This window comes from Kwoniella pini, chromosome 4 (genome assembly GCF_000512605.2).
Source record: "Kwoniella pini CBS 10737 chromosome 4, complete sequence".
NCBI classification, from domain to species: Eukaryota; Fungi; Basidiomycota; class Tremellomycetes; order Tremellales; family Cryptococcaceae; genus Kwoniella; species Kwoniella pini.
This window is the reverse complement of record NC_091719.1, coordinates 270,982-291,511: the sequence shown is the minus strand read 5'-3', so window position 1 is coordinate 291,511 and position 20,530 is coordinate 270,982. Positions and strand designations below refer to the sequence as shown.

The following is a 20,530-nucleotide window of genomic DNA, read 5'->3' as shown; positions in this document are numbered from 1 at the left end:
GCCTCTATACAGTGCCTTTTATATGGCGTCGGGAAGACCACCAATATCAAACGTGATATATCGTTTCTTAACAAGTATAAATCAGCTACACAGAAGACAAAATCATTTCGTTCCATATGCCAAGTCTTCGCATACACTTCGGAAGTAGATCAAGGTGGTCCTACATGTATTCTGTGCACCCTAAAATACAGCTTTTAATCGAGAAATGACGTTACATCAGATCTGCTTTTTACATTTTTCACGCTAGTGGAGTTATCTTAGTACGTTTTGTGTAGGTACTGTAGATCAGGAGGTAAGAAAGATTATCCGAGCGGGGTCCGCTTCCGAAGGTATGGTTTATACTAAACCTACAAACATGGGCGCCCACTGACAAATCAGCTTAAGTCGGTTGATTAACGCGGTATCTTACTGGCCAACGCATACACGCAGTCGAATTTTTAAGCCTTTGTCCGACATGTTGTCATAATCGTAGTAAGTAAGCTTCTTGTCGTTTTTCGAATTCAGATCTCAAAAGCCTACATGACATCTGCACAAAGGGGTTTTCAAGGTGAATTAATCCGAACGAGTATTACTGGGCAAGGAGAGAAGAAATTTTCTACTTCCCGCGTATAACCGTTTGATGAAACATCCGAAGTTAACGCAATCGTCTTCCTAAATCTACCCTCTCTTAGGTGATTTTCCTGAACCTCACGCCACTCTAAAAACGTGTATATCGTCAATCGTCATCATCTTGTCTTTTTAAACATGGGTCAGGTACTGTCCATCTGCTGAATTTTGCCTGTCGTTGTTGCATGATATTTTATAATCCTGCGGTGAATGCTTTTCTTCTAACCCTAAGCTTGAATAGCCAAGACTTCATCACAAAAGCTTAGACGTAGATCTTCCCTCTTTTAGTCTTTGTTAACGTAGTCAATCGAGAGCCAGAGAGGGGAAGGGAGAGGAGAAGAGGAGAAATCAATGTCTAAGACATCCTGTAACAAAGCTGTTTGTTGCGGTAAAAGCTTTTCACCTTGCTGTGGGGAAATAGTACTGTAAACAAAAAATGCATAACTTAATCATGATGTTCTCTTGAATTCTATTTTTATTTCGTTATTTCATCGGCACATTTCATCGGTACATGAACCGGAAAATTACTTGTATATATCATTTAGTTCACGAAGAATTTTATCTACATCAACCATCAAGACATTCTTCAGAATTTACTATTGAGCAATCTCATCTTTACTCAACATCGACTATATTCAATCATTAGGAAGCTTCCGGAAGTTGATAGAGCTTAGTCTTTCCAATTCTTGGACAACAAGAAGAGCTAGCTTCAGGTACGGGCCAGAAACGTCACACGAGACCAGATCAGACGCAGTGGAAAATATCGTACCAACGCAAACACGTAGCAATACTTTGTACTAGCAACACCTTGAAGCCAGAAACACACTATTGCATACAGGACACATCTAAGAGCTGGCGACTTCTCGATCCCCTTCTTTTCTCAAGTCGATGTTTGGGACCGTTATCTTGGTAAAAGCTTAGTGACAGGGTTCAACTTGTTTTGAGGGCCTGTGTACCAAGATCTGATCGAAGGGGGGATCTCGTCCATGTGGGTGGTAACTGAACAAAGTGAGTAACGTAAAAAAAGGAATTCTGACTGGCCAATCATTTTTGATCCCGTTTCATTATTATATCGCTCATTTGGGAATTGGGGTTTTAAATAGATGTCATACCAATATCACTATCAACAACAACAACAACAACAACAACAACAACAACAACAACAACAACAACAATCACAATCACAATCACATGATAATCCATCTTCTCTTCCTTTCGACACATCCAACATACCATTAACATCTACATCCACAAACAATCCCCCAGAGTATCCAGAAACATATTTGCAGAGATTGATTAGAGAGAAACAAGGTGGTCCATCAAATCCATCTTCTTGGTCTTGTAATCAGTATTATATCCATAACGATTATTGCTCTTACGAATACAACGCGAATATTGACAGCAGGGATATATACTATCCAAGTCAAGGATCGGAGATGAGTGCTATCGCTGCTCTACCTCCCCAGAATCATATCATGTCGAATCCGCAACATACTGTGCAAAAGAACTCGATGAATTATCCGTCACAAGGTGAGCATATCCACACGCGTCCTACCTTCAGTCTTCGTCTTCTACCGATTTATAAGTCTAATTGATTTGCTCCACGCGTAGTATCAATCCAACAGGCCATCTATCCAAGTGCGCCAGCGAACACTCAGTCTACGATACAATCTAAAGCTTCTGCAAGGTCTTCACGTTTTCAACAGCTTCTGAATACGAAGGTCGCAGCTGAACAACGCATGCGCGAGCTAACTCCTCAAAATGATGTATCTCAAGACACAGTGATGGGGGACGAACAATTGAAATTCGCGCAAGCTCAGATGTCGCAACAAGCGACAAACACGGTTTTCCACAAGGAGTTTATCGGCGCGCAATATGCCCATGAAGGCTTTCAGCAATTATCACAATATCAAGCTCCTGTCAAGAACACCGCACTCTTTCCCCAGCAATCTCCTATCTCGTATACTAATGATCAAAACCCGTATTCTTCATACAGCTCAACCTCTCCTTCCATCCCCATGACTCATCAACAAGCTCAGATCTCACGACGACCGGTTTCTCAGACACAGCAACCTCAAAATCATCCATATACGGATAGAGCGTACCAAGGTCAGAACCTCATTCCTGACGTGCACTCAAGTTTTGACTCATCGCAATTATCAAGTTCGCCAATGCAGACTAAGTCTCAACTGCCTGGTCAATCTCGGTCCGGGCCTTACAATCAGAATCCAACTTATCCTCACGCGCAAGTGAACGGAGACTCAAATGTCGGCGCTGATCAATCTAACCTCACCTCATCGCCTGCGGCACCACACCGGCAACACCTTCTACCAAGTCAACAGTGGATGCAGAATGCTGGAATCAATGGGTGGGTTACCACGGTCGCGCCTTCGCGTACTCCGTCTATCTCATCCAATCCTCCTCAACCAAGTCCTCACGTACAAGCTCAGGTTCAGTCGCAACCTGTACCATCTTTTGCTTGGAACGTGTCCGATACTGGTTCAGCAGAAGATATCCCGTCGTTCAACACTCGGACTTCTTTCGACAGAACACCTGGTTTGACTCCTTCGGCACCATTCTTGACTGCCAATGACTCTACGTCTTCTTTACCGGTCACGCCCACTAGCTCGGCCCTATACATGAGGGCGCAAGCCAGCAACTCCACTCCTTATATCACCGTCAAGACTGAGCCTGACACACAGCATTTAGGTGTTCCCTGTGCCCATAATTCTCATATCCCTTCGCCGGTGGCCACCAGCCCATCGAGAGCATATAACACTTCTCCGCTCTTAGATTATGGCGCCAGGATGTTCACCAATATGAACGGCTCACTACAATTACCTGGCCCTTCGATGTATATGTCATCAACCAATGGTGGTGACCCTACCAATCTGAATGGTTTAGCTGGCGGCATCGGAGGAGGATTTGGTGAAACTGGCGGTGGCTCGGGGGAAGACTGGTCAAATGGAGGCGAAGGAAGCGGATCGGGCAGCGGCCAAGATGGATCGGGATCTGGTGCAGGAGGAGGTCATGATGGGAACGGCAATGGTAGCGATCAGGGTGGCAATGGAGACGACGGGTCGGGTGGTATGAGGAAAGGTAAAAAATTGACGCTGGCTTGTCATTTCTGCAGAAGGAGAAAACTGAAGTGAGTCCCGTCGTTATCATATCATCTTGTCAGACCTTTCAAGCTAACGACGGTGCCTTAGATGTAATGGAGCTCAACCTAAATGTGACAACTGCACAAAACGAAACGAGACTTGTACATGGGATAACAATGTCAGGAGGCGAGGCCCTGGGAAAGCAACTAAAGAGCGAAGAGAAAAGGCTGCAAGAGAAGCTATATCTGCCGGTCTGACTAATTCCGATTCCCTTCGTGCTTCTCTCACTGAAGATGAAAGTATACATCTCACAAGCGCTAACGATATCCACCATCACCAACATAATCATGATTCTATCGGGGAGTTACCAATTGTAGATGCTCTAAGTTCTGTACTTCAAGATGGAGGCGTGGGGAGAGAAGGACAAGATTTTGAAGCTCAATTAGTTGAACTTGAAAGGTACAATCGACAACAACAAGAACAATTTGATCAGCCACTACATCATCAACAACATCATCAAGAACAAGGAAATTCTTATGATATTGGTAAACAAGATGAATTAGTCAGATTAACGGAAATTGATCCTGATATGCCTATAGATCCGGCATTAGCAGCTTTATCAGCGGTGATACCTTCTACTTTGGCAGAATTGGAACAACCCAACTCCAGTTCGAATCTAATCGAACAAAGGGAAAAGAGAAGATCAGTAGAAGTGGGTGATTCATCAAATGGTAATGGTGTTCACAAAAAGTTGAAATTGGAGGAAACCACTTTTACTCGTTAGTTTCACCAATGGCAAAAGAGTTCCATATGATATAGTCAGGATATAAAAAGTTTTGTTGATATAAGTATAATTTATGAATCGGAAACAAAGGTCATACGTCTCCGTAGTCGATTAGTGAGATATGTCTTCGATGTCAATCAGATCTAGAAAAAAATTGATGCAAATTTGATGCAAGTTCCAGAATTTGACGCAAAATCTCGGATCTACACCATAGCCACCAACTTTAGAGCTGCGTCTTTTCGCACAATATGGCATGCATGCATGCATGCACCAAGGATCCGCCTTGTAAGCAAATTGTTTGCAATGGTACTGTAATTGGCTAGGAACAAGGCTTCCGCAAGTCATCAGGAGAGGGAATGGGCAGGGACACTTCATGAAGAGAAGCTCTGAATACCAAACCTTCTTCAACTCTCGTGTCAAAGCATCTCCTATCGACTTAAAGGAATTTCTGACCGCCACCTTCACTACAAATAGTCCAAGATTTTTCGCGTCATATATCATGAATGAAACCTTTCATGCAAAATAGACTCAGCCTAATCATGGTTAAGAAACGTCATAGACAAATCCTTTCATTGTTCTACAACCTTTGTAATATCGTACACAACAAATTCGAAAATCGACTCGAATCTGTACCCTACTTGGCTCAAGAAACAGATAAAATTCCGACTCTTCGAATCACCTCTCTCAACATTTTTATCCATCATCATTCCATCACTTTAATTTTCCACATATTTCCTTGATCTATCTATCCACTTCCTTCATTCTAAATTGATTCCAATATATCATTAGCATTATGTCTACTGTTCCAAGTAGTTCACTCACGTCTCTACCAAATCAAGAGAAAGTAACTCAACTTACACAAGAGTACATTAATTTTCTGAAAGAACTTCATAAGGACCAGCTAGGCTGTGAGTATGGCTGTATCTATCTTGTTCCTGTGAACTCAAATTCGGCTGACCCGAACACCTCTCTTGTGTCTTAGCCAGACCAGGATCTACCTCTGATACGTTTTCAGACAAGAATACGATTACCTCAGTATTCACCCGCCTATCCATTCCGTTTAAGAAATTTGCCAACACATTCACAAAGCAGGATGAATACAAGCAGGCAGATAAAGCCTGGCAGTCTGTCCGGGGGACTGCGAAGGAATTGCTCGAAACGAAACGGTTGCGCTCTGAAATTTGCAAGATGGAGGAAAAGAAGCTAAAGGAGTTCGCCGATCTATACATAAATTCGCTTTCAAGCTCGGCAGACCTTGCCAGAAGATGGTCTATGGAAGAGAAGATAAAGGAGGGATTGACGCATGAAGGAGACAAATCGTTCGCGAACCGTTTCGATCGCCTCAATTAACACGAGGCCAAGCTCAAAGCAGAGCTTAGGAGACATTGGACGGAAGCTAATCCGTGGGATATAATAGATAATATAAATACAGAGAGCTTCAATGAGACAGAGTTAGAAGATGTACTGGGCTTCACTTCATCGCCAAGATCTGATCAGATCGTACCGTTTCACAAATGGGATGAGACAAGAAAGATCCCGTACTTCATCTACCGCCCTCCCAACCCTACAAATTGGGAGGGAGACAACATAGAGACTGTTGTCGCTCTTTCACATAAGCTATTTAGAGATGTCTTTGACAATTAGCTGTGGGTTTCTTTCAATATCAAAGTCCTGTGTAGTAACAAGCAGTGGTTGATAAGACTGATCTCCTGAGGTATTGATCACCAACACATATCTCGATGCAGGTCGGCCTCATAGAAATAATTATTATAGCTATCATGATGACAATTTACCTATTACAAATATTGCTGTCCCATATCCCATTGCACTAATTGACCAATCTCTGTCTTTAGCCTTCCACTCGTCACTGTGTTACGAAGGGGCCAGAGCGGGTGGCGCAGCAATACTTCTGCTTGTCTTGTTGTTACCTGGCTGGGATTAGACTTTCGACTTTAGTGATTAATATATGTAATAGGTGCTCATTAGCCACACTTTTCGTTAATTCAGGCACTCGAAGTGGAGGAAGTTCAGTTTAAAGTCTAAAAGTATACCATCATTTTTGATTTTCCGAGAATCATTCTTATTGATGAACTCACTGGATACCTCTTAAGTTATTGTTTTGGGTTTTCACTCAGGCATGGCTCCAAAGAAGCGTCCGGCAAATGTCGTACGATCTGGGAATGCTGGAAATTCTACCAAACCAACAAAAGATAAAGGAAAGGAAGATATCAAAGATGATGGACCACCTAGACCACCACCTCTTTTCCCGGCAGGATATAAATCTCCGTTAACTATATTGAATGAGAAATGTCAAAAAATGGGTTGGGAACGACCAACAGTCGAAACGGTATGTGGATTTTTGATCAACTGGTATTCAGTTTGCTAAGCTGTTTTTCATTCTTATAGCGCCCTAATAGAGGATCAGATCCACCAACATTCACCGGTTGGGTGATATTGAAGAAAAGGGTTAGTAAGAATATATACAATTTAGATGAAGTCAGATTACAACCTCATACACCTCTTGAGATCGAAACTTCTGCGGAAGCTAGACATTACGCGGCTACCTATGCCCTGTTTCGTGTAAGTACTCCGACGACGAAACTATATATTGAGTATTCTGACGTTCCTTCAGTTCTGCTCCCATCTGCCAATGTCAATGACTTTACCACCATCCATACGGCCATACTGGTCAACACTTACTGCAGAAAAAGCAGCCGCTCCGGCTCATCAGTCATGGGAATACGACTCCGATCCGTTCGCGGCAAAGAAGGAAGTAGAGGATCGCCAGACTAAGAAGAAGGACAAGGAGGCTGTCAAGGAGGCTCAGACACAAGGTACGATCTCTAATACAACCGGAAGAGGGACGCCGGTAGTCAAAGAGGCTAGTCAAGGGGGTGGAGGAGCAGCTTGGGAGAGAGCGCCTGAAGTCAAGATGGCTTCAAGTCTGAGAGAAACCGTAGAAGCTACCGTGCGAAAGGTGAGATATACCATTTATTTGGACGATTCGAGTCGCTAATACAACAACGCAGATGATGCAACAATTCCCCTCAGCAGTACTGGAAGCGAGTCGTGATGCTACTGCTACCGCGTCAACAGCTCCTTCAGGTGTCAATACTCCTTCACTTGATCTTGCTTCTTTGCAAACGCAGCTCACAACTCTAGGTTTCCGATCAACCCATATAACTTCTGCTCTATCTGCCCTGTCTGCTGCCAATGCTCGCTTACACTCGTCGTCATCATCAACAAAAGATCCTCTTGTGCTATCCTTAAGCATCTTATCTCCCCTGGAAGCTGCTATAGAATGGTTGTTATTGCATTTACCGGAAGACGATTTACCTCCTAGATATCGCCCGTCCAGCTCTTCAGCGGATTTCATCACTGGTGCTTCAGCTACAAGTGGAGGAAAGACCGCTTTGGTCAAAGGTTGGTTAGTTGATAAGCTTGTCAAGCAAGCTGGCTTCCCCAGAAAAGCTGTGGAAACTATATTGGCGGAAGAACAACGAGAATCTGTGGTTCTAGATTTATTAGGTAGACGACTTTGCGGTTGGGAGGCTGACGAAGATGGATGGGGAGTAGAAGAATACGGGAGTGGCTGGTCAGGAGATGAGAATGCGAGAGAAGAAAGGAAGATCACAAGAGAAGAGGAAATTATGGCTTTAGAGGCTGTCTTAGGAGAACGATATCAACAGATTTCGCCAACGGAATCCATAATCGTTATCGAGTCTGAAAACACAGCGGATACTATTCAATTACACATATTGTTTGATGACGCTTCGCCGTACCCATCACCTCAGCACCCTACGCATCCACCGACATTCTTCGTGTCATCTGAGACATTACCAGCTTATATTAGACTATATCTACATGCTCAGCTACTTCGAGCATTCAGAGATCCAGAACGGCATGACTTCACATCTGTTTTGGAGTCTGGATCAGGTGGAGCTGTCTTAATCATGGTAGAGTACTTAGAAAGTACGTTGTCTGAAGTACTAGAAACTCCCCCAGACGTGGGAGAAGTCACCAAATATCTAGTACCGAAAGTTGACGATATTATATCCTCAAAACCTAATGCGCCTGTCAAGAGGAAGCAGAAGCAAAATAAAGAGAGCTACAAGCGGAAGACACCTACAGCAGAAGAAGAAGAAGCTGTAAAGAAGAAGCAAAAGTCGATGTTCGATGATCCGACGTATGCACCGATGTTAGCGGACAGGAAAAAACTACCCGCTTGGAAGGAAAGGGAGAACATCACGAATGCGCTAGAGTCCAATCGTGTCTTAGTCGTAGTGGGAGAAGTGAGTTCCAGAATATACGGCTGAATATCAGGACTAATGCCCTTCGCAGACTGGTTGTGGTAAGAGGTATGTTATAATGAATGCGAAGACGAATATCATTATCGTGTATTGATAAAAGCTACCTCTCGTAGTACACAACTGCCGCAATTTATCCTAGATCGCGAAATCGAAGCTGGACGAGGAGCATCTACGAATATCATAGTCACTCAACCTCGAAGGGTAGCAGCAATGGGGGTTGCCGCACGAGTAGCCCAAGAACGTCTTGAAGATGTAGATAAATCGCCAGAAACAGTAGGCTATGCAATCCGAGGTGAAAGAAAATCATCACCCGATACAAAAGTCCTGTTCTGCACTACTGGTGTTGTCTTGAGACGACTGGGCAGTGGCGATCCCGATCTATTGGGTGTTAGTCATGTAGTAGTGGACGAAGCGCATGAGAGAGGTGTGGATACGGATCTTCTTATCTGCTTATTACGAGACCTGCTGGAAAGAAATAAGACGATAAAGGTTATTTTGATGTCTGCTACCATTAATGGTGAGTCAGGGCTATTCTAGCTGTTTATAGCATATGAGCTGATTTACGGTATGGTCGATAGAACAAATCTTCATTAGTAAGTTATACAATATTAAGTCTTCATGGTCAGGGCTGATGTAATTCCAGACTACTTCGGTGGATGTCCGAGTCTCACTATTCCCGGTTTCGCTCATCCAGTCACAGATCAGTAGGTGCACAAGCTCCGACATCCAGAGTCACCACTGATGTTCCTTTTGCACAGCTACTTAGAAGACGTGATCTCAGATATACGGTACAGACCTCAACCAACTCGTTATGGTCCTCGCCAAACAGAAGAGCAGAAAGCTGCTATCCGAGCAGAGTTCGCCAAATTGAACCTTGACCTTGATGCACAACGTGCACTTGAGATACTAGCCGCTTCGGAGCGAATAGATTACGGTCTCGTCGCAGCGATCATCAAACATATAGTCGATAACGCCAAATCAAATGCAGGAGCAATTTTAGTATTCATGCCTGGTGTGATGGAGATTCGACAGTGTATAACCGAATTACAAAATACCTCTTTGGGCCCGGTGGACATCATGCCTTTACACGCCAATCTATCTTCCGCCGAACAGAGAAAAGTGTTCTTACCTACTGCCCCAAGAAGGAAAATCGTGGTAGCTACCAACGTAGCTGAAACTTCCGTCACTATACCTGATGTCATCTATGTAGTCGACGGTGGAAGAGTGAAGGAAACTCAGTATGATGCAGACAACGGCATGCAGAAATTAGTAGAATGTTGGACAAGCAGAGCTTCAGGTAGACAGAGAAGAGGTAGAGCGGGTCGTACGCAGCCCGGTCAAGTAAGTGGAGTCTTGTCTTGAGTGAATTCGTATCTACGAGCTGATATGGTCAAATAGTGTTACAAGTTGTATACAAGAAGAACAGAGAATAATAGCATGCCTCGTTTCCCTATCCCTGAGATACTCAGGACACCTTTAGAGGCTTTGTTCTTACAAGTCAAAGCTATGAATGAGGATACAGATGTCAAGGAATTCTTGAGGTATGTATTCTTTCTATTCCGTCAAGGTTGGTGAGCTTATACGCGAGACGTAATATAGCAAAGCTATCGATCCACCGAAAATGGATGCTATCAACGCTGCATGGCAGACACTGCAAGATCTGGGCGCGGTGGAGAGTGAGGATCACAAGAGTCGTCTGACAGCCCTCGGTAGACATGTGAGTTCGCTCTCATGCCTTAATGTCGACTGTTAGACCAAATCTGACACTTCTCAATAAAATAGATGAGCATGATCCCAGTCGATCTGCGGCTCGCTAAAATGCTTGTGCTGGGTACAATTTTCAAGTGTCTTGACCCCAGTAAGATGACATTTCTGTTGCCTAGAAATTGAGCTGACATGTAGGGTAGTACTCACGATCGCCGCTATACTGTCTTCGAAACCTTTATTTACCTCACCAATGGAAAAGCGAGATGAAAGTAAAAAAGCTAGAGAATCGTTTGCTTGGGCAAGGTCAGATTTACTTACTGACGCACGAGCATATGACGCTTGTATGGCTGTAAGGGAGAAAGGTGGTAGTCATGGAGCTGTTAGGCAATTCTGCGAGCAGGTAAGTCAATTCATTCATTCAACCATTCCTTGATGTGACACTTAAAATCGGTGAACAATTTTTTTCCCAGAATTTCATCAGTCACACAACTTTACGAGATATCACTTCTCTTCGATCAGATTTCTTATCAGCTCTATCATCATTGGGATTCATCAATCCTTCAAAATCTGAATTAACCAAATTTAGCATAAATTCAAAAGTCGATAATCTTGTAAAAGGAGTTATAGTTGGTGGATTATATCCTAGAATAGTTAGAATTTCTATGCCAAAAGCTCAATTTGAAAGAGTACAACAAGGTTCAATTCAAAAAGATGTGAGTCTTCCTATCCCGTATCCTATAATTTTGATATACTTGATTAACGTTTTTTTTTACGGGGAATTTTTATAGCACGAAGCTAAAGAAGTTAAAATGTTTGATCAAGCTGGAAGAGTTTTTATTCATCCTTCTTCAGTTTTATTTAATGAATCAGGTTTCAAATCTGGTTATTTAACTTATTTTTCAAAAGCTGAAACTTCAAAAGTATTTTTAAGAGATGCAACTGAGGTATGTTTTGATTTAATTTTACTTTTCATTTTTCATTAAATGGCTTGTTGATTTTTTTAAAATTATTCTAATTCAAAGGTTCCATTATATGGATTACTTTTATTTGGAGGTAATATAACTATAAATCACTGGGCAGGTGGAATTATGATTGGTAAAGATGGTTTTGTAAAATTAAGAGCAGGTACAAGAATTGGTGTATTATGCTCACAACTTAGGTAAATTTATTTTTCACTTTTGACTTAATTAGAGTGAAAATCAAGCTAATAGTAAATAAATTATGAAATGAATTATTAGACGATTACTTGATGCTCAATTATCAGAACAAATTGAATCTCCACATAGTGCAGATATGTCAGGTCATGAAGAAGTTGTTAATGCCATGATGGCTTTATTGCACAGAGATGGACTGTCTTTGTAAAACACGTAATTACCGTTGTTGAATAGACCATAGATATTGCATTGATGCATATTAAGCAGATATAACAGAAATACAAAGTGATCAAAACCTAAAGCGGGAAAAAACAATATAATAAAGATATTTAGTCAATCGAGAAAGGCCTATCCCCAATTGCCTGAATTGGCGTAACCTCGAGCATCCTCCCATTCTGATCATAGTCTCCGCTTATACACCTATCCTTTGAACTACTTTCTTCATACCCGTGAATTTAATAGTCTCTCTCTTTTCCATGACATACAAACATCTCTCTAAGGCATGTTGTGAATATCCTTGAGAAGAAACGAATTCCCTAATAAGAGATTGATAAGATGTTGTCCAACCTATCGGTAATCTTCTCTTCAATTCCTTTTCAATTTTATCTATTTCGTCATTAAGTTCAGTTCTTGATAATCCTTCAATACCAGAACCAATTGATACCGCATTCATAGTTGAGAATTTGAATAACCTGATTGATTCTTCCACATGGTGAGGTAAAACTCGAGGTGAGAGCGTTATTTTGGCTAGTGATTCGGATATTCGAATGATCGCTTCGAGTTGACTGTGAAGATCAAATTTTTAAAGGTTAGGAGAGATCTTTAATACTTGTGCATATAAAAATGAACGGGTATGACTTACCGGACAGTTATCGGAATCGAACTTCGCTCATCGTTATCCCTCTCCACTTGAGCGACCTCCTTTCTCAGTCCAACGAAATGCGAAGAAAGCATCTCGGAGGCTTCAGCACTCAACCTTGGTGCGCATCGTCTGAGATGATAAAGCAAAATCAGCATGAATCCCCTGACAAGCCGAATGACCAGAGTATATGAACATTGGCGGACTCACGATTTACAATAGGAGACATATCTCTTCATTTTCTCAATGTCAATTTCTCCTACAGCTTCGTTTTCATTTTGTCTATTCATATGAATATTCATGACGTGTTTGGCGATTGTTCTATCTCTCAATTCGTTATGCTCATCTTTGACGATAAAAATCATGTCGAAACGTGAAAGAATGGTAGTTTGGAAATCAATATTCTCTCCCGGCGATTTCATATCGTCGTATCGACCAAATACCGGATTGGCAGCTGCCAAAACCGATGTTCTTGAATTCAAGATTGTCGTTATTCCTGCTTTAGCTATAGAAATGGTTTGCTGTTCCATAGCTTCGTGAATCGCTACTCGATCTTCATCTCGCATTTTGTCGAATTCATCAATACACACGACACCTCCATCTGCGAGTACCATCGCTCCTCCTTCCAGGTAAAATTCTCGCTGTAAAAGAACCAATTAGCTTCTCTGAGCAAGATATGGTGACCGTCTCAAAGCTGACTCACTGATACTGGGTCACGTTGCACCGAAGCAGTCAAACCGGCAGCAGACGAACCTTTACCAGATGTATACACGGATACAGGTGATACCTAAATAACAAGTCAGCTTGTGCACATTTTAGCAGTTGATACGAGGGCTGACCTTTTCAACGAATTTCAGCAGTTGTGATTTGGCTGTACCGGGATCACCCAACAGTAACACATTGATATCTCCTCTCAGTCTCATGCCATCTGGCAGAATCTTCTTGCTTCCGCCCATCAGAAGACAGGTCACCGCTTTCTTGATATCTGAAGAGAGCACGTGGGAGTCAGTAAATGGGGACAGGTTGCAATGAATTTGTTCTCCAACGGGGGAAATTGGGATTCCTACTCACCAACGTTACCATAAATACTCGGCGCGACACTATTAGCGAATCTCTCATATAGCCCTTCACTCCTCGCTAATTGTTGGAACTCTTCCTCTTCTTCCGGTGAAAACACACGCGATCCTGGTGATGAAGCTAGCGAAGTATCCAGCTCTATTCCTAGGACTCGGAGGTATGGTTGTCGAAGCGCAGGTGCGCCTGATGTTTTAGCCTGTCGAATTTTCAATTTCATCAACTCCGAGACGCCCAGAACGTACCCTTGCTTAAGCTAATTCACGACTGAAAACTTACATTTTTATTTGAAGGTGCAAAAGTCGAGTATATACCCGTAGCAATCACTCTTGATCCAGGAACAACTCGACCGGTCAGATACCTTTCAGCATGTAACATCATATGTCGGGGTAATTCTCCCACTGGCACCATGTCAGGAGCCTCTTGCAATTTAATGGTTTGTTGATCTACGAATCGACATCTGTCGTGTAGAATCACGTAAGGGTCCAAGGGACAATCTTTGGGTTGACCTTGTGCTGCAGGACTGTAATTGAATTGTTAGCTGCCAAATCTCCATTCCGGAAGTGATTTATGAGCTAATTTGTCAAAGACCGGGACTCACGCATCACATCTTCTGGGTAAAGCAGCTCTTTCACCACCAAGCGTACTAGGCACTTTCACATTCTTAACTGATCTACATCCTTTACATTGTAAATGCAATTCTGTCGCTCTTGACGAGAGCTGAGAAGCGTTGATGACGATACCAGGGAGACGAACGAGAGTGGTCAAAGTGTTTGCCTAGAACAGATTATCAGCTTGAGCCTTGTAGCACCATGGCGCGCTGAGGGTAGCTCAATAACCTACATTGAGTCCTCTGAATTGCAGAAGGTTCATTCCACTCCTGATGGTGACTTGCATATCCGGAACGGATTCGGCAGCGGCTGTACTCGACTGGCCTTGTGTTTGTGTTTGATCATTTGTAGGATGAAGTAACTGTCTAGCGAGACGAAGTAAAGCAGATTCCAGCTATTCCACAGATATTGAGTCAGCTAATCGCATGCGAATTTCCTGTAGGAGTTTGGGGATTCCTAACTTACAAGAGGTATCATCTCTCCTGGTTGTTGTTGAATCTTTTGGGCCAGCTCGTTGTTCCATGCTATCATATCTTGCAAGTCGACTTCAAGAGTATGATGATGTAGTAATAATGCTGAACGCAAAGCATCTCTATATGTGAATTGACCATTTATTCTGAAACCACTCAAGAAGTCGAAGAATAGCTTTTCGATTTCAGAATTACTGTTATGTTGACCGTCACCTGGAAGAACTCCAACAGTCCATATACGGCCTTGTTCCTATAGGTAAATCAGAATTAGCCGCGATCGTTTATATCAACGAAATGTGTAATCGCGGAAAGGAAATCGAGCATACCATGTTGACGATTCAAGTTCCAGGATGCTTGCTAGGACAGTTGTACTAGGAGTAATCGGAGATGGAATAAGGTGAATTGTATTTCGGTGTTACTTGTTCTGAAGTGATCGAATATAGATAAGATAGTGAATAAATTAGTCAGACCAAGGATGATCAAGTTGAAAGATGAGAACATGAGCTGAACGCGTCTTATTATTTCAGGTTTTTCAACTTTCGCGACGCGACCTAGGTGGCTGAGCATATAAATTTATTCAATCCATTCACATAACATAATCCCCCACTTTCCTCCACCTGGCGATTAGCTAAATGATAATTGTCGTCTGGTTTCCATCACTTCATTTCCTCATTGCATCAACGTCGCATCATGATACAGTGGCCACCGGATAATGAACGTAGTCGAGCTCATGTCTGCCAGATGATTTAGGGAGCTCAGTGCTCATTGTGACTTACAATATGACAAGAAATCGAAAGAATGGAAATCTAGCTTACTGGAAAGAGGCCATGCATGTGATCATCCATAACAACGATTGAGTCGTAGCTACAGGAGCTATTGGAGTATAATGATAATGTTTGTTCTGTTCGGCTTGAGACTTTGCCAGGAATACGCTGTACGAATAATCGTGAAATTGCATATATCCCGCTTATGCACTCCTTCTGTCTCGTTTAGAGCATATCAAACTGACTGAATAGTAGACGCTCATATGGAGATCATACTCAGAATTGTGAATGATGAAACCCTTTGGAAGGACGATGACGCTTGTCAGGATTATCTCCTGCCTTCCTATGATATAAAGAAAGAAAGGATGTTCGTCATTTTGTCTTAGTACGACGTTCTTCTTATGAGCTTTAATCTCTGATTCATCACTTACAGCGAACTTATGCACCGCCAGAGAATTCAATCGACTCGACAAATCTCAGTCTATACCTGTGCTTAATTCCAATCACGATCAACGTCGACTTTGTTGACCTCCGTTCCGAACTTCCAACTTTAACTTCATTCTCTGAGCACTCCTAGACCGTTGTACGATGGTACGTAGATAATTTTCCCTTTTACTACTCTGTCATACTTTCTTACCTTCTAGATGAGGAAAGGGGTAGATGAATTATTCAACTAACATTCAATTTGCAGGGATCTTGCTATTCTGCTAGGGCTCATCCAGTTCGACATACTTCACAACATTACCCACAAAGAGGATACAACTACCCTCATGCTCATTCACATACAATAAGACCACAACCCAAAGTAGTAGTTATGAATCCTTCACCTGTGATTGTCGGTGGTGTACCTCGTAGAAGACGCACTGGCAAAGTAGTTGTTAAATCAGTAGAATGTACACCAGGTGGAAGAACTGTAACAAGAACACATTATGAGTATGGTAAAAAGTGGAAGAAGTCCAATAAAGGCGTTAGGTTCTCTTGATACTACGATCGTTATATCCAGAGACTATTAATCCGTTTTGTCGAAACTCAATCTGTACCATTTACTCAGTCAATTTCTGATTATTGTTTATTGCCTTTCCATATGGAATGTTGAAGGTTCATTTTATACTGTTATCCAAGTAATTGATCCTTCATGCATAAGTGTAATTATGACTTGTTTGCTATCCTGATCTCATCTTGATTGTATATTAAGTAGAGACCGATCAGAATACTACTGCCACCTTAGTCAACCTTCCGGTCAGGGAAGAGAAGGAACGCTCTAGGTTATTCTGCCGAAGTGCCACGCATTTCGGCTTAAAAGGTATACTCATAATCGTATTTATTGTAAATTTGATTCCGTTATTCCTTTTCCATTCAAGTTTAAAGGTTGTTCTTCCAATACCGTTAGAGGAGTTATGCGATTATTAATTATAATTTCATCTTTGTCGATCTCAAAATAGTCAACACTTTTACAGTCCTTTACAACCCCAAACATTCTAGATACTAAATAAAATGGCACGATCAGTAAGTACTGCTCATCCTACTTGGCGAATGTCATACTTGGAATGTGAATAGATCGATTTGAAATTAACTTGCCACCTTCTTCTTCTTCTTCTTCTTCTTCTCATCATAGTCTCGATCTTCTGCTAGACCAGCTGCTAGACCTTCAGCTCCTTCAGGAGGATCATCTCAACAAACAAGACAATCATCAACAGCTGCTTATCCAGCTCAACATGCACCTGCTCAAACTTATCCTCAACAACATGCTGGTGCAGGTGTTCAACAAGGTAAACCACCTGGATTATTAGCTCAAGCTGCAAGTACAATGGGAGGTGCAGTTGCAGGTTCAGTTGTAGGACATGGAATCTCAAATATGTTATTTGGTTCTTCAAGACCTGCTGAACAACCTGCACAAGCTCCTGTTGATCAATCACAAATGGTTAATGGTCAACAATTTGGTGCTGGCGCAACTTGTGATATTCAAGCCAAGGGTGAGTCATCCTTCTCTCAAGCGTTATCGAAACCTTTCATCTGAACCAACATGTGAAGTACATCTATTGACTGACATTTTTTCATAGACTTCACAAAGTGCCTCGAAGCCACCAACGGAGATATGCAATCTTGTTCATACTATCTTGAAGCTTTGAGTAAGTGTTATTCTCTTTCATTGAACAGTTTCTGGAAGAATCTTTATCTCATTGACGGGGCGTTGCTAATTAATATCTAAAATCGCAGAGGCATGTCAAGCTGCTGCTCGACCATACTAAGCTAAAAGAAGCTGAGATTTAGGCGGAATTTGGTAAATTAGTTAATAATATAGTTACAATAGCATATGCATTCCCCTTACATATATTCATATCCTATTGAAATATTTGCATGTACATGTATTTAGCTCTCACAGCATTCATAAGAGCTCATTCCCGGAAAAGAGAATTCGCTTTCCACATATCCATTTGTAAGATTGTATAATTATGAATCAGGGCCCCACATCTATGAACCTCCATTAAACACGTCCACTTTGTCAAATTGAAATTACAAAACATTACTATCATTATATGAATGATAATCCAACATATAAGAATAATACATCAACAACTTTATTAATTAATCTTGATTAAAAAACTAAACTTATTTTGTCCAAAACAATTTCTCAACTTAAACATAAAAGAAGAATATACTTGAAGAGAACGTTAAAGCTAAATATGACATCTATTTTGATAACAGTTGGATCAACTTTATTCCCTTCATTAACAGATAAAATACTTTCATCTGAAATTATTTCAATTTTAATTGAAAATGGAATTGAAAAATTAATAATTCAATATGGTAATGCAAATTTACCTTTTAATTTTAAAAAAGAAATAAATTTTAAAAATGAAGAAAAAGGTAAAGGTTTTATAAAAATTGAAGAAGAAAAATTAAAAATTGAATTAATTAGATTTACAAATGATTTTGAAAATTTAATTAAAAATTGTGATTTTATTATTTCTCATGCAGGTAAGTTTTTTTTACTTATAAAACAAAAACACCAAAAAAGAAAAAACCACAGATCAACTTATTTGTATTCTGTAAAATCAAAATCATAGCTAACTTAATTATATCAAACTTTTAGGTTCAGGATCTATTTTAACAACATTAAGAATGATACCTCCTAAACCTTTACTTATTGTACCTAATGAGTCATTAATGGATAATCATCAATCTGAATTAGCAGAAAAAATGAAAGAACAAGGTTATTCGGAGGTATCTAGTATTGAGTAAGTGATTTATAAATATCAAATTGAATTATATCGGAATATATGGCTTCCAATACATCCATTTGGAAACATATCAAGACTCGATGTATCGATTGATTGATTCTTAAGCTGATACTTTGATTAATTTGTTCGTAGTGATTTACAAGTTACTTTACCCATTTTCCTTAAGTCGAGAGGTAAAAAGATCAAATCATTCCCACAAATGAACCGAAATCGATTCAAGAATATCTTAGATGATTTAATGGGTTTTGATTAATTGTATAGTCAAGGATTCACATCTTGAATAATCATCTCAAATAATCATATCCTGAAGAACCATCTCAATCTTGCCGTCATGAAGTTGTGTTCATCTACTCATTACGAACGATTCAAAGTCCTGTTGTGCACTTACCATCTCTATGCTCGATTCACTCCATATACGATAATAAAATGGCAGCGCAAGGGAGTCCTAAGATCAAATCAAGGTGGTCCTTAATTATTGGGCAATCGTATCACAAAAGGGGAGATCAAGGACACGTAGTAGCATTGCAATCACCATAATACAGAATGTGATACATCTGGTTCAAATAGAATGCATGTTATATTTATTAAACTGCCCTAATTCTATTCTTATCTTGTGATTTTCATCTTTATATTTACTATTCATTTTTGGTTTTGGATTCATTATTACAAAAGAATTTGATCTTTTCTTTTCTTGAAAAAAATATTTTCTTCTTAACTAAATTTTATTTACTTTTCTTCAACAGCAATAAATTCAATTTCAACTAAAACATCTTTAGGTAATCTAGAAACTTCAACACAAGATCTAGCAGGTTTAGTTTGACCAAAAAAATCTGAATAAATTTTATTAAAAGGTATAAAATCATTCATTGATTTTAAAAAACATGTAGTTTTTAAAATTGATGAAGGTGATGAACCAGAAGCAGCTAAAACTTGAGTAATATTTTTAAATACTTGAGTCTAATGGGGATTTTAAAATAATATGGTGGTTTGAGAAAACAAAGAACGGATTAAGGGAAAATTATTTAAAAAATGATTATTATTAGTGAAATAGATTTAAGTTTGATAATTTTATATTTAATTAACTAACAGTTTGTTCTTCAATACCACCTTCTACAACTGTCATACTAATAGGATCAAGTGGAATAGCACCAGAAGCGTAAATTAACTATACATTTATTCATCAGTTATTCCATATAACCTTGTGGATATAAAGATTTATTTGGACTTACACCATTATATTTAACTGCCTAAAATTGAAAGACAATTGATTAGCTATATGGAAAAATTATAATGAAATTTGGAAATGAGATCTCACTTGAACGTATGGTCCAATAGCAGCTGGAGCCTCTATTCAGACAATAAAATATCAGATCATATTTGATGTGAAGAAATAATGATGATGATGAATTTTATATAACTCACTATCAGTTGCTACAACAGTATAAGGAGAAGACATTTTATTTAAATGTATATTTGTAAATGATAAATTTCGATAAGAAGTTGATGAATATAATCTTTTAGAAGATATAGAAATCATAAATAAATATATATGAAAAGAAGAAGCAAAAAGATAAATGTATTAGTATGGATTCTTTCTTTTACTCTTAAATAATATCTCTGAGCGACGACGGCGTGTAACTAAGCTTAAGAAATAACCGCTCATTTCATCAGATTATCGGCGAATCCGAGATTACTTTCAACCACGTGGATATCCGGGAACTGCCTTATATATGGTTTCCAAATAATTCGATAGATGAGAAACGTTATTACAAGATGCAATTCGATAATACAAATTATACGAAATTGTACCAAGTTCGGTATAACAATTATGAATACTTCATTACATGC

At 40.2% G+C, this 20,530-nt stretch overlaps 7 protein-coding genes across 7 annotated transcripts; 5 read left to right on the top strand and 2 right to left on the bottom strand.

Annotated features, from left to right (window-relative positions):
- Nucleotides 1-1,709: 1,709 nt before the first annotated feature.
- On the top strand, nt 1,710-4,491 carry I206_103110 (uncharacterized protein; the record flags this gene model as incomplete). The annotated part of the gene is made up of 3 exons (XM_019153651.1): nt 1,710-2,136; nt 2,218-3,754; nt 3,816-4,491. 3 exons carry the CDS (start codon nt 1,710-1,712, stop codon nt 4,489-4,491), a joined length of 2,640 nt encoding a protein of 879 aa, XP_019013812.1.
- A 2,137-nt stretch (nt 4,492-6,628) lies between these two features.
- On the top strand, nt 6,629-11,870 carry I206_103109 (uncharacterized protein; the record flags this gene model as incomplete). Its single annotated transcript, XM_070202681.1, has 16 exons — nt 6,629-6,838; nt 6,898-7,071; nt 7,124-7,468; nt 7,521-8,783; nt 8,833-8,849; nt 8,915-9,318; nt 9,415-9,505; nt 9,560-10,142; nt 10,200-10,342; nt 10,401-10,518; nt 10,584-10,659; nt 10,709-10,908; nt 10,979-11,221; nt 11,297-11,452; nt 11,531-11,667; nt 11,747-11,870. 16 exons carry the CDS (start codon nt 6,629-6,631, stop codon nt 11,868-11,870), a joined length of 4,284 nt encoding a protein of 1,427 aa, XP_070058782.1.
- Nucleotides 11,871-12,074: 204 nt separating this feature from the next.
- Nucleotides 12,075-15,005, bottom strand: I206_103108 (uncharacterized protein; the record flags this gene model as incomplete). The annotated part of the gene is made up of 11 exons (XM_019153654.1): nt 12,075-12,447; nt 12,525-12,653; nt 12,732-13,162; nt 13,225-13,308; nt 13,361-13,506; nt 13,593-13,794; nt 13,875-14,118; nt 14,197-14,372; nt 14,439-14,600; nt 14,672-14,926; nt 15,003-15,005. 11 exons carry the CDS (start codon nt 15,003-15,005, stop codon nt 12,075-12,077), a joined length of 2,205 nt encoding a protein of 734 aa, XP_019013815.1.
- A 1,023-nt stretch (nt 15,006-16,028) lies between these two features.
- Nucleotides 16,029-16,422, top strand: I206_103107 (uncharacterized protein; the record flags this gene model as incomplete). Its single annotated transcript, XM_070202680.1, has 2 exons — nt 16,029-16,031; nt 16,132-16,422. 2 exons carry the CDS (start codon nt 16,029-16,031, stop codon nt 16,420-16,422), a joined length of 294 nt encoding a protein of 97 aa, XP_070058781.1.
- A 512-nt stretch (nt 16,423-16,934) lies between these two features.
- Nucleotides 16,935-17,689, top strand: I206_103106 (uncharacterized protein; the record flags this gene model as incomplete). The annotated part of the gene is made up of 4 exons (XM_019153655.1): nt 16,935-16,946; nt 17,056-17,413; nt 17,501-17,569; nt 17,658-17,689. 4 exons carry the CDS (start codon nt 16,935-16,937, stop codon nt 17,687-17,689), a joined length of 471 nt encoding a protein of 156 aa, XP_019013816.1.
- A 435-nt stretch (nt 17,690-18,124) lies between these two features.
- On the top strand, nt 18,125-18,935 carry I206_103105 (uncharacterized protein; the record flags this gene model as incomplete). The annotated part of the gene is made up of 3 exons (XM_019153656.1): nt 18,125-18,419; nt 18,535-18,679; nt 18,815-18,935. The coding sequence occupies 3 exons, from the start codon at nt 18,125-18,127 to the stop codon at nt 18,933-18,935; spliced, it is 561 nt and encodes a 186-aa protein (XP_019013817.1).
- Nucleotides 18,936-19,408: 473 nt separating this feature from the next.
- Nucleotides 19,409-20,138, bottom strand: I206_103104 (uncharacterized protein; the record flags this gene model as incomplete). Its single annotated transcript, XM_019153657.1, has 5 exons — nt 19,409-19,639; nt 19,770-19,847; nt 19,912-19,929; nt 19,998-20,029; nt 20,105-20,138. The coding sequence occupies 5 exons, from the start codon at nt 20,136-20,138 to the stop codon at nt 19,409-19,411; spliced, it is 393 nt and encodes a 130-aa protein (XP_019013818.1).
- Between the last annotated feature and the right edge of the window lie 392 nt (nt 20,139-20,530).